This window comes from Phyllostomus discolor, chromosome 2 (assembly GCF_004126475.2).
Source record: "Phyllostomus discolor isolate MPI-MPIP mPhyDis1 chromosome 2, mPhyDis1.pri.v3, whole genome shotgun sequence".
In the NCBI taxonomy this organism is placed as follows: domain Eukaryota; kingdom Metazoa; phylum Chordata; class Mammalia; order Chiroptera; family Phyllostomidae; genus Phyllostomus; species Phyllostomus discolor.
In genome coordinates this window covers 167,162,535-167,178,305 of record NC_040904.2, presented here as the reverse complement: position 1 = coordinate 167,178,305, position 15,771 = coordinate 167,162,535, and the positions used below count along the sequence as shown (strand labels likewise).

The following is a 15,771-nucleotide window of genomic DNA, read 5'->3' as shown; positions in this document are numbered from 1 at the left end:
AGCCACTTTTCTAGCTTTCTACCTCTCTGGACTGCCTGGGGCTCTGCTTCCAGACACTCAGGTTTTATCTCGGAGGTTTTGAGCCTGGAGCACTTCACCCATCCATTACTATCCTTGAGAAATCACTTTCTCTAAGTAGCCTTCTCTCATGCCCTGACACTGCCCACCTGTGTTTCCTTGAGAACCAGTAATTAACTGCCATCCATTGTGGTTTGGTGTTAGAATTATGTCACCCTTACTAGACAAAGCAATTAAGCACAAACTTACTTATCACATAACCCATAGTTAATTGCCTGGCCTATCTATAGTAAAGTGCTCAGCCTGTATTCACGGCACCTACACTTTTTTTTTTTGGTATTTCATATTCACCCTTCATGCAGCTCCATAGCACCTTTGTGTATAGTAGGAAAAAAGCACCCCTTCCTCACACCTGCCATTTGCAAAAAAAAAGTCATAGTAACTATACATAAGATTACAAGGTGAATGGTGGCCCTGAAAGCTGTACAATGTACAGATTGTGTAACCTTGAGCACGAACTTTGTCCCTAGCCTCAATGTAGTGAAGGGTCTGCATAGTATTTAAGGGGCTGATAGCCTCTGGAAAGATGGAATTAGTTTTTTCTGTGAGGTAGATCTCAAACCCTTGTTAGTCAGCCTCTTCTTTTACTCCATATCCAATAGTCAAGTCAGGGAGGACAGGGCTGAGGGTGTATGTGTGTACAGGGGAAGGTTATCCTATCCCTGCATTCGATGCCTGCCTACCTACCCCCAATAACCAAAGCACAGAAACAAGGCCATGGGCATAAGGAAGATGCAGAGGACCAGCCAGCTCTAGGCTGCCTAATTGTGTGTCCTAACACTAGACTTAAGTCTCCAAAGAACATTAAGAATGCAGATGGAGGGGGAGGGAAAGGATGGTGGACAGGACTCCTGTTTCTTTCAGCTGACAGACTCAGGACTAAAGAGAGCAATGATGTTTCAAACAGACACAGACAAGCCCTTAAAAAAACAACAGCAGCCCTAGCTGGCGTAGCTCAATGGACTGGGTGTGGGCTGTGAACCAAAGTGTCGCCAGTTCGACTCCCAGTCAGGGCACACACCTGAGCTGCAGACTAGGTCCCCGGTGGGGGCCACGTGAGAGGCAACCACACATAGATACTTCTCTCCCTCTCTTTCTCCCTCCCTTCCCCTCTCTAAAACTAAATAAAATCTTAAAAACAACAACAACAAGGCAAACCTTGGGATTGACTTTATTGCTGATGGTTGTGGCCTCTTCTTCCCCATGCCCTCATATCTCTGGTGGTCCAAAGCCCCTCCAGAATAGCACAGTGCTTAGGTTCTTCTGGGACAGAGGCAAAGGGAGACAATCTACCTCCCAAGTCTGCCCCTGCTCAGTCCCTCCCCTGTCCCCACCCCACCCTATTGCACATCAAATCATGTAAACATGGCTACGGGCATGGCCCGGAATAGCAGTGAGGCAGATTGATGTGTAAACGGATTTGGGACCAGGAGCCAGACCCAGTTACCCAGCCCCACCCCATGCTGAGGCCCATAGTTAAATCTGAAAAAGCAGGGGGCCCTGGTCCCAAACTCTGGCTCAGATTATGCAACAGTGCAGAGTGCTCAGCTCCTCTCTGCCACCCACCCCTCTCAGATTCTAGGTCCTAAGGTCCACCCACTCCTGTGTCACTCCAGGCCTAGGCAGCAGATGGCAGTGTCCAGTTTTCTCCCTCCCACTCCCAACTGGAGGTCACTGGTGCTGGGTCTTCCTAGATGCCCTGGGGAAACCAGAGACAGGCAATGGCAGTCTGTCCAGCCCTGGAAAAGAGGGGAGAAGGCCATCAAAAGTAGGACATACACCCGGACTCTGGGATGACAACCAGGCCACAAAATGCATGGATGAGGGAAGCTACAAAGCGGAGAGCATGCCACCTCCCCTGCTGGGATGACCACTATTCCAGAGGGCTCCACCTCATAATCACCCCACCAACTTGTGCTCCCCACTCCCTCTCACCAAAGCCCGGATCAGCTTCTGCCCGCACAGCTGCGTGAACGTCTTCACCAGACAGAGAGTGGTGAGGCCTGCGAAGGTTGCATTGTAGAGGAACACGATGTAGAAATTGCCCAGCCAGTTGAAGCGTCCAAAATCACCCAACAGGTCAAAGCGAGTGAGTCCTGATGTACAAAGACCAGGATGAGAGGTGGGCACTCCAGCCCCTCCCTGGCTCAGAGCCCAGCTTGTGCTGCCTCCTGGTGGCTGTATCTCAACACTGCAACTGATAGGTTGGCCTCTCCTATCAAATCATTCCTACCTCCCAAGCTGTCTTGGGTGGTTACAGGGCTGCTGAAAAAAGTGTCAGCAGCCAGGCTTGCTGCAACCTTCCTTCCAGAGTCTGGCATGTTCTCCAATGGGGATCCCTCTGGCTCCAGCTGTCCCAAAGAGCTCCCTGGGCCCACCAGTTGTTCTGGGTCAGGAACCTTAAGCTAGTCAAATATTTTTTCAGTAGGTAGAGCAGTGTGGAGGCTGAGAGTTCTAATTGGGTTGCTTTGGTTCACATCCAAACTCCACCCAAACTAACTGTGTGATCTGGGGCAATTCCTTAAACACCTGTGCCTCAATTTCCTCAACTATCAAATTATATAGAGAAAATAATGGGACTGTGAGAACAGAACAAGACAACACACATTAAGTGCTGTATGTGCCGGGCACTATTTTAACACTGAGCCCTTCACAATAATATATCATCATCACAAGTAAGATCTGGGGGGGCCATCCTCCATTTAAAAACAATTCCTACATGGATCCAACTTACAGGAACTAACTGGTGGACCTATAAGCCTAGTTTACTACTAAATCCTCATGGTTTAGGTATAAGTGGTACAAGAGAAAGTACGGATTTTAAAACCAAATAAACTTTTTTTTTTTAATTTTGAGAGTGTATTTATTAAAACTGGGGACATTGGGGGGTGTGGGGAGGTAGAATAGGGCATGAGGGGATAAATAGTGTTGCAGGGAGACTTGACGGGGTGGTGAACACACAGTACAGCATACAGATGATGTATTTTAAAATTATACACTTGAAATCTGTATAATCTTATTAACCAATGACACCCCAATAAACCCAATAAGTAAAATACAATAAAACATCATCATACAACATAAAAAAAAAGCTTGGGACAGTGACACAAATGAAAGGCTAAGATAAAAGGATAACAGGAGTGAGCCTAGACTGGGCTGTCTAGGACACAGGAAAGGAAGTCAGAGTAACACAAGGTAGCCACACTGGACTGCATGGACTCGGGAAAGGAAGTTACAAAGGCAAAGGCGAGTCCTTGGAGACAAGTTCAGGGGCTTAGCCTGGGAAAAACTGTTGCTGCCCACCGCTCCCTGGGTTACAAAGTTCATGGGAACTCTTGGAGCTCAGGAGAAAGAAAGCAAAAGTACACACCTGAGTATGCTCAAGAAAGGGACCATGCCCAAGTAGAACTAATTTAAATATCAAATCATTTATGATGTATGGATGATGTAGTTAGGGGCGAGGAATTACCTATGCAACTCTCACACTATCCTGGAGTGAAGTAGTTACATTTTAAAACATTTTTTAAGAATATTTTTACCAGGTAATTCTAGATCATAGCTCTAAAGATCGGAGAAGTTGCCCTGGTTGGATAGTTCAATTGGTTAGAACGCTGTCCCAATATACCATACAACAGGGGTGTCAAACTCATTTTCATCGGGGGCCACATCAGCCTCCTGTTGCCTTCAAAGGGCCGAATGTAATTTTAGGACTGTGTAAATGTAACTACTCCTTAACTAGGGGCAAGGAGCTCGGCACTGCCACCAGGTAGAAACAAGGTGTCAGGCTGGACAAAACAAGGTGGAGGGCTAGATTCGGCCCTTGGGCCTTGTGTTTGCCACCTGTGCCATACGAGAATCAATCAGTGAGGCCTGGCTGGTGTGGCTCAGTGGACTGAGTGCTGGCCTGAGAACCAAAAGGCTGCTGGTTAGATTCCCACTCAGGGTGTGTGCCTGGGTTTCAGGCCAGGTCCCCAGTAGGGGGTGCATGAGACACAACCACACATTAATGTTTCTCTCTTTCTCCCTCCCTTCCCCTCTGTCTAAAAACAAATAAAATCTTAAAAAAAAAAAAAAAGCAGTGAGTGCATAAATAAGTGGAACTACAAATTGGTGTTTTTCTTCTGTGTTTCTCTCCCTTTCTCTCTCTAAAAATAAAATTTTAAATAAAGAAAGATGGCTGAACTGAGTGTATTATTAAATGCTCTGGAGTGTGCAAAAAGCACTGGATCAGGATTTAGGAGACAAGGGTTGAGACAAGGAGACCTGGCCTTGCCTCAAGCTAGCTGTATAACTGGGTAAATCAATTAGCTTCTTTGTGCCTCATTTTTAAAATGAGAATGTTTATTAGATGATCCAGCACAAATGAAGATTTGGGGAAAAGTGGTTCCTTTTCACTAAAATAAACAGCAGTAGATGGGGAAGGCTAGCCCTGACCAGTATGGATCAGTTGTTTGGGTGTCATCTTGCAAAGCAAAAGGTTGTGGGTTTGATTCCTGTTCAGGGCACATAACTAGGTTGCAGGTTCAGTTCCTGGTTGGGGCATGTACAAGAGATAACACACTGATATCTCTCTCCCTCTCTTCTCCCTACCTTTAAAATTTAAACACAATTTTTAAAAATGGGGAAGGCTATGTGATGTAGCAAATGGAAAAGTATGAGCTTTGAAGCAACACTACTCTTAAATCAGCCTAAGTATTTCAGAGACTCAGTTTCTTGATCTGTATCATGGGGACAACACCTCATAGGCTGCTGTGGAAATTAGGGAGAACATGTGTATAAAGTGCCTGGTTAGCACCAGAAATTACTAAAAAAAAGAGCCAATTCTCCTTATCTTCTTTTGCTACTTACCTAGAGTACGAGAGAAGACAGGAAGTGCTGAGCTTAGGACCAGAAGACAGACACAGTTCCCGATTATCTGGGTAGGAGTAAGGAAAGGGGAGGTGAGGTAGCAGAGCCGTCAGTACCAAGCCCCCATGCATGCCCCCAGAATACCTTCTCTACTCTCACCCAGCTACCTGCGTCATGGCTGTGTCATGCCATCTGGGCCGCAGCCTCCAGAAGAGTGGAGAACTGTAGAATCCCACGACTGAGGATATCATCAGGTAACTGTCACTGGGGTTAGGGAAGAACTGGCTGGCTCCCAAGGATTAATGCCTCATCTCAAAGGGAAGAACCCCTTTCCCCCAGCCCTCCTTTCAAAAGCAAGTCTTTTCCTTCTTTGTGAACCTCAGGTTGGTGAGGACTTGCCCCCTACCCCCCACTCCAACGCAGTCCTGTCCAGAGTCCCAAAGAAGACAGACTCAGTGCACAGAGGCAATTATGGGTTTCCAGAAGGATACAAGATGAGTACGACCTGAATGACGGCACCAAAGGAGCCCAGCTTGGAGAAGGAGACCTGGCCCAGGGAGGCATCCTGAGAGATGAAGCAGTGTCACTGTGGAGTACTCCACCATCAGCACCACCCAGTGCCCAGCCTTCCCCTGGCCTTAGTTTTCTGGCCCCTCACCCAGTCTTTTCTCAGGCCCTCTGCAAAAGACGTGGTGGGAGGGAAGCCCAGTACCTGCATGCCCCGGGGCATGGCAGCCTCATCAATGAGCAGCTCCAGGATGTGGATGGCCACAATGAGCACAGACAGGCCCTGTGTGAAACAAAGGTCACTGGTCCCCATCTCTAGCCCCCACTCATAGCTGTACCAGAGTTGAATGTTAAGAGCAGACACTCTGGCCCAACATTTTCAGTTCCTAAGTAGCTGTATGGGACCTCCTCATGGCTAGTGCTAGGAACAGAAAACCTTTGAGGGTATGCTAAGGGCACCCTCTCCAGGTGGAAGGATTGAAAAAAAAAAAAAAAAAAGCCAAATAGAAAAATGGATCTCTTCTTCCAGACTAGTAAGACTTATCCCCAAGTCCAGGTTGTAACAGGTGGGGGAACAGACTGGATTTCAACTTTTATTTTCACTCCAGAGCAAACCTGGATAACTACTCAGTGGCCCTGTGTGAACTTGGGAAAACTTCTTAACTTCTCTGTTTCTTCATTTACAAAATGGGGACTGATGTGCTCAACAGGGGCAAGACACAAAGTAGACACTCAGTGAGAAGCAACTACTATTACTGAGGATAACCAGGTCCCTGCATCTCCTCCCTCTTCCCTGAGAAGGCCTACTACTCCCTCCCCACCAAGGCCGGTGTACCCACCGTCAATACCAGCAAGCACAGCATGGCCAGGGGATAGCCTAAGTTCCGCTGCCAGGCTGAAGCCTTCCGCCGCTTCTCTGTGTAGGAATGGGAAGTGGTCAGCAAGGTCCTTGAACTGAGGGCTACTCTCCTTGGAAAAACCCAGGCATTCCCATCCCTACCAACCCACATACCCAGCAAGACCCTCTGTGTCTGTAGAGCCAGGACCTGTCTGTGCAGCAGCTCCATGTCCAAAGGCAGCCAGCAGGAGGTGGGATCTGAGGGCAGAGAAGATGATGCTGCCCCTGCTGAGCCACACCCACCATCCCACCTAGGAAGAATTGCAACTCACTGCAAATCCTGCGAGTCAAAGCTGCTTCCTCAAAGGCTGAGCAGTATAGCTGCTCCTCCAGGTCTTCTAACAGCTGGGGCAGTGGAAAGGAACGGACTCACAGTAAGAGGCTCCTGCCCTCGGGCTCTAGAGTCCCATTCCTTCCCCTACCTCTCAATGACCACCCTGTGGTCAGCAATTTTATCCATCCTGCCTGACTGCCTTGTGTTCTGCTTTGTATGTCTGGGAACCCCCTCCAGATGATGGGGGTGAAGGATACAGGAGCCAACAAAGGCTGTGGCCCTCTGCAAGGCTGTCTGGCTTCAGCTTTGCAGGAAGATCACCTCACAGGATCAAAGGACAAAGAGCACTACATACCCGGGGCTTGACCAGCAGCTTCCCGGTAACCGAAAACATGCGGGCGAGACCTAGCGGAGTACACACTGTGGGGACAGAAGCCAGTCACCTGCCAGACCCTTCCCTCCATCATTCCCCCCACCCACCCCTCCATTCCCTTTCTCTCCGACCTTGGTGGCTCTGGCCCAAGGACCTCTCCCATTCTCTCCCAGACCATGAGCACTCACCCAGGAGCAGCAGGACCCCAAGGAAGGAAATGCAGGAGTAGAGGTAGGGGAGGTAGTACTCCCAGAAGTCTGTGGGTGAAACAAGAAGTACTCTCAACCCATCTCTTTCCTGCTTACTGGGACTGAGAGGCCACAGAGACAACATAAAACCTACAGGGGTTAGGCCAGTAACACAAATCAGGGCACAATGGCTATTCAGCCACAGTCACCAGGGACTAGTGTAGCCAGATCCTCAGCCTTGTCAAGCAAAGCCAGAGACCTGACATTAATGTAAAACCTCCCAACTTTAACATGTCAGCAACTGACTCGTATATATTTTTACATCGTTACATGGGCCCAACGAAACATTTCTGCAGGTTAGATTTGGCCTGAAGCCTATCATTTCAAAACTTCAGCCTAATGACTGAAATGATCCCAACTTTCTCCATCTTAGAGGGATACAGTTGTTTTGGGCAGGGGAACATTAGCCAACTAAAGAGCCACTCAGCCTGGAGGGTGGGAAGGAAGTAGGCCCTCTCACCATAGAGTGACTCCCTGCTGGCCTTGTTGTCCACGATGGCTGATGCCACCCACACCATGCCCAACACCAGCAGGGTGAGCAGCACCAACATTACCACCGTCTCGTAGACTCGGCCCAGGACACCCTATGGAAGAAGGCAACAGGTGTGGAGTGGAGAGAAATCCTAACATCTGGGCAGTGTAGGGAAAGAAGGAAACACTGGGGAAAGCAGCCTGGCCTGGGGAACCAGAGAACTGGATTTGGGAGACAGGAAAAACCATCTCCCTCTTATTCTGCTAGACCACTTTGTCCTCCAACCCCATAATCTGGGGCCACTCTTTATCCTGGATATTCTTCTTTTGTAACCCCCCTCCCTGGGTCCTTTCCCCATCCTTGTCTTGACCTGGCAGGCTGACCCCTGAGGTCTGCATAACACAACCCCTTTGTCCTTGGGGTTCCTGTTCAGCTTGCCCACTGGGAAGGACCAGCCACTCCTCTGCTAGATGGTTGCACCTCCCCAGCATCAACTATCAGTGGCTTCCAGAAGCTATCTCTTCCTCTGTTCCCACAAGCCTAGAGTGGTACTGACTTCTGCCATCATTAGCATCTCAAACTCCTTTTTGGTCTCCTCAACTCTGAAAAATACCCCTGCAAATAGTCTCTTCATTAAAATCTGTTTACTTGAAACATCTGAGTGGAATTCTGCTGCCCCCCCTGGACTGACTAATGCATGCTTCACTCACCTTTCTGGATCCAGCAAAGCCCCTCGGACTCAGTGAAGAAGTATGCAAAGGGCATGAGGAGATGAGGGACAGGTTGGAGAAGAGAAAAACAAGGTTCCAGAGGCCTAGAGCAAAAAAAGAAAGGCAAGGGTGGTCAGGAAAGGGGGCCAAACCCACTGAGGAACCGACCATATGATCAGGGATCCAGGGATGGGGTGATTCTGACTGATGAGTCCAAGGCTGTCTGTATCTGCCTGATGCTTTCTGCTCCCTATCACCCACCCCAAGCTGCAACCAGGAGCCACATACCATGGATGAGGGAGCCATTGAGCCACTGGATGTAGTAGTTCGAGGCAGTGAGAGCAACACCTCATTGCTGATGATGGAGAAGGGCAGGAGGAGGACAGCACCCAGGGAAACTGCCCAGGGTAAAGGTGCAGAGCTCGAGCCTGGGCAGAGAAGAGGTAGTGCCCCTTGGTTAGCTCAGACACTTCCCTGGGCCTGAAAGCCTGTCCATCCCTGTGAGCACCTGTGGTTTCTCCTGGAACTGACTGGAATAGTGACAGACTGAGGGAAGGAGCCATCAGCTGGGGCTATACCCACTACTTCCCCATCCTGGCCCTTACCTTAAGGGAAGCCTTGACATATGTGATGGGCATAATCTCAGGCATTCATGGGAACCTGGTCACCTGCCAGGTCACTTGCCCAGACTGTCCCCAGGAATGTGATCCTCCCACACATGCCTGTAGGGTGCACCAGGCATGATGCCAACCTTTGGGGCCTGGCTCCTCTGCTCAGAGATGTGGATTTCTGAGCTTGCCTTCTTCAGCCCACATAATAGCAGGGTCACCCCATATAGCTATGCCCTGCACAAGGCACTAGGACAAAGAGGGAAAAAGGAGCTAAAACCTAGCTTTGTAGCCAGGGTCTGTGTCCTGGACCACATCCATTGAAAAGAAGGGACACTTTTATTGATTTGGTCCATCAAGGCGGGAAAAGTTGCCTTCTTGTAGTCTGCTGACCCAGAGGGGACATCTCTACTTTTTTCTTTATACTTGTTAGTGAATAATAGCAGCCTGGAACAAGGGCCCATCCTCTTAGAATCAAGCATGCCTCCCCTTTGGGGGGGTTCCACCTTCCCATCTCCTGCTGTTTCATTAGCCTTCATCCTACCCTACTCCCTCCCAATGGTTGCTGGGGGGTGAAGCCAAGCTGAAGCCATTTCTGGTGACTCAGGTCCCAGCTGATAGTTCCTGGCCATGTGGATCCCAGAAGCTCCTGGACTAACCAGGGAGACAGGAAGAGCAGCTTTTTTCAAGCGTCCCCAGGGTGGGGTAAAGCCGGAAGAAGCCAGAAATAGGATGGAAGCAGAAACTCTCTTTTTACTTTGTGACACCCCACTCTCTCCGCCAGTTCCAGAACCTCACTAGATCTCAGCTTCTAAACGCTACTGGTGCCAGGTGCTCAGGCAGCAACACTTACGCAATCTTGTTGACTGTGGCATCTTCATCATCCACTATAAGAAACAGAAGCATGGGGAAGAAGCAGGACATCAGTGGGCAGCTCTGGGAACAGTTTGTGTTGCTATGTGCCTTCCTGCCCCCGAAAGAAGGGCCTTCACCCGCAGGGACAGAGCTGGACAGGAGGCTCTGGGAAGGCTCATGCTATGAACCCCACAACATGTTCTCTGGCCAGGGTGGCAGTAGTCCCAGGTGGAGACAGTACAGGCTAGAAACTCCCTCACTTCTCTCCCTCCCCATGACGTCTCCTATCACAGGTTCCTCTTTGTAAGCTCAACATATCGTAAACAACTGGTCTGTGAGGTTGGTTACATCAGTGGCTGGGTGCAGCAAAGAGAAATGCAGTGAGTAGGAGGAGGGGAGATTCACAGAAAAAGTCCCCAGGAGAATTACACTGAGTAGCTGCCTTCCCAGGTTGGGGCTCATGAAGCCATCTGGAAGGGAGGATAGGCTAGGGCCAGGACAGGATAACCTGGACAGGCTGGGGCTAGGAACTGGGACAAGTGTGCCACCCCCTGACAAGTCACACAATGCCTACAGAAAGGAAAGCTCCAATGTGAGCACACTTTGGCTCTAGAGAAATGCCACCACCACCAGGTCCTGGGGTCCTAGTGGTCAAAGAGGTCTCTGGTCCTGGGTTTGGGAGCACTAGGAGAGGTGGTGACAGAGCTTGTGCCCATGATAACATTCGCCTTGCAGTTGCCCACTTCAGGTTTACAGAGGGCTTTTATATTAACCATCTTGTTTGGTCCACACAATGACAATGGACTGTGTAGGGATTAGGCCCACTTTGTAGATGGTGAAACTAAAAGTCAGAAAAGTTACAGGACTTTCCAAGTGGCTTTTTCAGTTGTGGACACTTCTATCTAGACTTTCCACTATACCACATTGTGCCTCCCTGCAGACGTATAGAGGCAGAAGAGGCACAGGCTCCAGAACAGCCACCTTTCCCTTCCCAGCAGGCACTACCCGCCCATTCTCCTGAGGCTGGCCCCATGGCAACAGGAACACTGGCAGAGGGTAAGCAGAAGGCAGGGAAATCACGGGTACCTGTGGTGAACTCGGCAGGCTTCTTGAAGCGAGTCAGGGCGATGTGGCAGAGGATGTAGAGTGTCGCAAACAGAAGTGTTGAGATCTGTGGCAGAGTGTGAGCTGGGATGAGAAATTCTAACCCCCAGCACATCCACAGCCCCAGTGGCCTCTCTGTTAACTCCATGGGATCAATTCCCCCCAAAAAGTCTCCATATTTCCAGGGGTTCCATCTTTCTCCCTGGTACTTCCTCTAGTCAGGGCCTCAGGAGCCTCTAAGAAGCCACAGACAGGGACTGTCCCATGCACCTGGAGAAACAGCAAGGGACAGCCCCTACAAGGGTATTCCTGGGATAAAATAGCAATGGCCGAATACTGGTTGGTAAATGGGCAGAAAAAACTAAAGATACACGTGAACACATACCTGAAACGGGCCACAGAACGAGAGGAATTACTTCTAGCACATTACTGGACGGGGGAGTAAGTTTGAGGGGAAGAAGGGGATATCTACATTGTCCTAACACTTCACTCTTCCCACATTTCACCTCCTCCCCCACTGCCACCTTGACCCAAGCTCCAGGAGAGAGTAAGTAGGAATCATGTCACTAGATCAAATCAGAACTTCTTCTACAGTGTTTATTCAGGGACCCTGAAAGATCAGGTTTGCTCTGGGCCAAACCAGAACCTCATTTAACACTCTGCCCCTAAGAGGAGGACTTAATTGGGCCCAACATCTACAAAGTCTCTAGAGTCAGCATCAGCCCCTTTAAAGGCTGTCAAGCCCTGGTTCCTCCCACAAGTGACTTCCCAACACTAGGGCCGGGCCTCTCAAGGCCTGTCCTGTGCCTCTGGGTGACTGGACCTCCAACTGACAGTTAAGGCAGGACTTGGCCAGAATACTCTGCACATGCTCGCCTCCCTACCCTACCCCACCCCAGGTAAGCTGCTATTTCTAAGGGGAGAAGCGACTGCTCAGTTTGGCTCCACAATCAGGGAGTCTTGAGAAGAGACAGTATTGCAAGTAGTCAAAGACAGGATCAGTCTTGTGGGTCCTCCAGTCCTCACAGAAAATCTGTACATAGCTAACCAAAGAGGGAAGAAGTCAGAGAGACTCCAGGAGAGCCATGGGTCTAGGACAAAGCTGTAGCTTTTGACATTAGGGAAGCAGAATAGAATGAGCCACTCAGACAGTAACTGCAGAATTTTTACAGCCTAGTGCTTTGCCCTTGGCTTGCGTAATAGCCAGGAAGGTAGGAGGGCTCAAAAGGTCAGGCTGAAGTTCCACCCAGTTCCAACAGAGCCTAGTCCATTCTCTAGAGTAGGGGGTGGGAGCCAGGTGGAGGAGCTACCAGAAGCGTTCAGGCTGCCCTTGCCAGCACCGATGTCCTCAGCTAATGGGACTAAAGGATGGGGGAGACACCCAGGATTGCCTCTCTGTCCAAGGTCACATCCCTCCCTGTTCTCTAAGAATGTGGGCCTCTGGCCACACATTGTCTCAAGGCCTGGGGGAGCCTCAATGATATGCCCAACCTCACCATGTGGGACTATTCACTAAGGGACACAAGAGAAAGGCTTCCTGAAGGCAGATAAGGCATTCTACACGTGGACTGATATACTTCCTACTTTTCAGTCCTCACAGATAAGGACAGATCCACTTAAGTCGAGGCTCACTTTATCCCTCCTCCAATCTGAGGCTGCCCTGGGCAGACTAGAGACCAGCTTGAGAAAAACCAAGGATGAGCCCACTCAGTAACACTTCTACTCTTCCAAACCGTTCTTTTCCTTCCCATCAAGTATATAGAAGAGAGGGCTACCCTGGGGAGCTCCCGAGGAAGAAGACTGAGGAGAAAGGAGAAAGATAAGAGTTCAAGGCAGGCCTGAGGAAGATTCGACTTCCTAAGCGCCTCTGGGTGCCCACTGCCCAGAACTGAGGAATCCCATCTGCGGTGGCAGGTTCAGCTGATTCTCTAGCGGGCAGTCAGGGAGTAAGGAAGGAAGCCAGGTGCCCTCTAGAACACTGAGAGGAACCACTATACCTAAATGGTAATCCCTAAATGGCTGGGTAGCTAGCTAGAAACCTGGCCTCGCAGGATTCCTAACACCCATAAAGGAGTGGTGATGGGGGGGGGGGGACTTTAGTTGTTCTCCACCTCCACTTAGTAGAATCCACCCCAAAAAGAGTTCCTTCTTCCAAAGGGGGGAGACCCACCAAAGTCTCCTTTCAACAAACATTAGTTGGGGTTGGGGGAGGAGAGTAAATGCAAATAAGCCCTCTCTTAATCAAACCCATCCCTCTCGAACTAAGATGGGCAGACTCACCAGACTCTCAGATCCCGAAGGACCCAGAACGGTGGGAGTGTTGAGCGACAGAAGGGAGGGAGGGGGAGGGGCGTGCAGAGGGGAGGAACGGAAACCGACCGGCTTTGTTTACCGCACAGCTACCCAGCTGATCCCACCTAGTGGTTCACCAGCTGGGGCACCAGTTCTTCGGTCGGGCCGGGGCCCTTCGTTGCTCACCCCTGGTCCAGGCAGAGTCTGAAGGCGCTCTGAGCCCAGGTGGTCGTACTCTGACCTGAACCTCTCCCACGACACTCGTTCTTCTCCTCCCTTTGGTCCTAACGTTCCTGCCCGGGTCCCATACTCACAATACATTCGCGGACCCTTTCGTGGAATAGCTGCTCTCGCTCAGATAGCACTTCGTAGTCAGCTGCTTCCATACTCTGCTCAGCATGACTGAGGTGGGGGTGTCTCCGGGCCCGGGGAGGACGAGCGGGGATAAAGCCGCCGCCGCCAAACACCCGGACCCAGCCGAAGAGGCTTTCCTCGCAGCCTGCGCCGGAAACTCAGGGTAATCGGAGGTTGAGATTCAGTCGTCCGGACGCCCCGCCCTTAAAGGGGCAGGCACCAGCAAGCCTCACTTTAAGGGCCCCTGCCCGGCCCCCCTCTTCCCCCTCCCCTTTAAGGTCGGGCCTAGGTCACGTTTAGACGCCAACACCCGCCTCTAGGTTGGCTGTAAAGAAGCGTTGGTCCTTTTCTGCGGGAGACCGAGCGACAACACAAGGGAAGGGCGGGTTCCTTTGAAAGAGCAGAACTCATTGGCTCCTAGAGAGCTGCCGCTCATAGCGAGAGGAACGCTGATAGGCTTTCCCTGAGAAAGGAGGCGGGATTTTTCAGACCAATCGCTGCTCATTCTACAACTAACCGACTCCCTTACCTCCTGCTGTTGAGAAGGGAGGATTACTGCATTATAGTACAGCGACCAAAATTTTAGTTTGGCCGTACTTACGTAAATGAACCATTTGGAGCAGGCAGGATGTGAGAGTTCCGTGGGGGTTCTGAAAGGTACGACTGCCCTGGAACCCAAGGCCCATAGCACCATTTTCTGAAAGTGTGTCCTGATGGAGTGGGGCACTCCTTTGCGGCCAGTTTTCACTCAAGTCACTTTTGTGGATGGCCAAGTGTGTGCTAGAGGAAAAAAAAAAAAAAACTGAATAGAGAACTACAGAAATATTCTTTCCAAACTTTGTGAGGAAATGCCTATAAGGGAACATGGTTGAGTGGGGCTGAATCAAACATTTGCCGATGTATGTGCCATGCACTTTACACACTTTATCTTATTTTAATATCATAACCGTTAAGAAGAACGTGTTGCGACTAGTATTTTAGAGATTAGGAAAAGATGAGAGGTTGTCATACGCCCAAGGCAACATAATTAAGGAATGCAAGTTACCTTCCTGAGATGTTGGTATAACTACTGTTTGAAAAGCCTCACCATGGTGAAGTTAAATCCTCTAAATTGGAGGGAGCAGTGCAGAAAAACTCAAAAGAAGGGCTGAAATTTGCAAAGCCCAATTTTAAAGGCCTTAGGCTGCACCTAGCTACTATCTGAACAAGAGTCGGGTCAGAATTAACAACTGAATTCTGTACCTTCGTAACTTCTTGGGGCAAGTTATTTTTATCTGTTTTCTGTTCCCCCAGTGATTTGCAATAGAACCTGGGAAATAAAAAGCATGCATTTGTTCATTCATACATACATACATACTTATATATCCACCTTTGGTGATAGCACAATAATGAGAGAACCTGAAGAACGGATTTCCCTTTTAGCAACCAAGCTTGAAGTAAACAGAACTTCAATAGGAAGGGAGAAAATAGACACAGTTTCAAAGAGAAGATAGCTGGCTGGGTGCTTAGCTCTGATGCAAGGAAAAGAGAGGTGGCTGGGGTCTACTGAGCGTGTTGTAGGAACAAACATGAATGGGTCAAGACCCTGGCTTGGAGGAATTCACAGCTTGTCAGGGAGAGGTAGTCTTGAGCTTAACACTTCTCAGATCTTAATTTCAAGCCTATGTACTTTAATGATTTTATTATAACACAGATTAGATCTTGTCATAGCTCAAAAGCTCTCAAAAATCATCCACTTGCACTTAAAAATTCATGTCCCTTTGCTCTGGCTGGTGTGGCTCTGTGGATTGAGTGCCTGCTTACGAACTGAAAGACGGTTCGATTCCTAGTCAGAGCACATGCCTGGGTTGTGGACTGGGTCCCCAGTTAGGGGATCACTGTATCTCTTGCACATCTATGTTTCTCTCCCTCTCTTTCTTCTTTCCTTTCCCTCTCTCTAAAAATAAATAAATAAAAACTTAAAAAATTCACCTTCGAGCCCTGGCTGGCGTAGCTCAGTGGATTGAGCGCTGGCTGCAAACCAAAGTATCGCAGGTTCGATTCCCAGCCAGGGTACATGCCTGGGTTGCAGGCTATAACCCCCAGCAACCGCATATTGATGTTTCTCTCTCCCTCCTTCCGTCTCTCTCTCTCTCTCTCTCTTTCTCTCT

At 49.6% G+C, this 15,771-nt stretch overlaps 1 protein-coding gene across 1 annotated transcript; it reads right to left on the bottom strand.

Moving 5' to 3' along the window:
- Positions 1 to 1,232: 1,232 nt before the first annotated feature.
- Positions 1,233 to 13,980, bottom strand: LMBR1L (limb development membrane protein 1 like). Its single transcript, XM_036019090.1, is given in 21 exon segments — positions 1,233 to 1,817; positions 2,014 to 2,174; positions 4,927 to 4,993; positions 5,094 to 5,184; positions 5,418 to 5,491; positions 5,639 to 5,716; positions 6,273 to 6,349; positions 6,446 to 6,529; positions 6,604 to 6,676; positions 6,961 to 7,025; positions 7,167 to 7,235; positions 7,687 to 7,810; positions 8,409 to 8,429; positions 8,431 to 8,468; positions 8,471 to 8,512; positions 8,697 to 8,738; positions 8,741 to 8,810; positions 8,812 to 8,836; positions 9,870 to 9,903; positions 10,958 to 11,042; positions 13,582 to 13,980. Coding segments are annotated over 21 exon segments (1,524 nt in total). The 5' UTR covers positions 13,654 to 13,980; the 3' UTR covers positions 1,233 to 1,685.
- Positions 13,981 to 15,771: the final 1,791 nt, after the last annotated feature.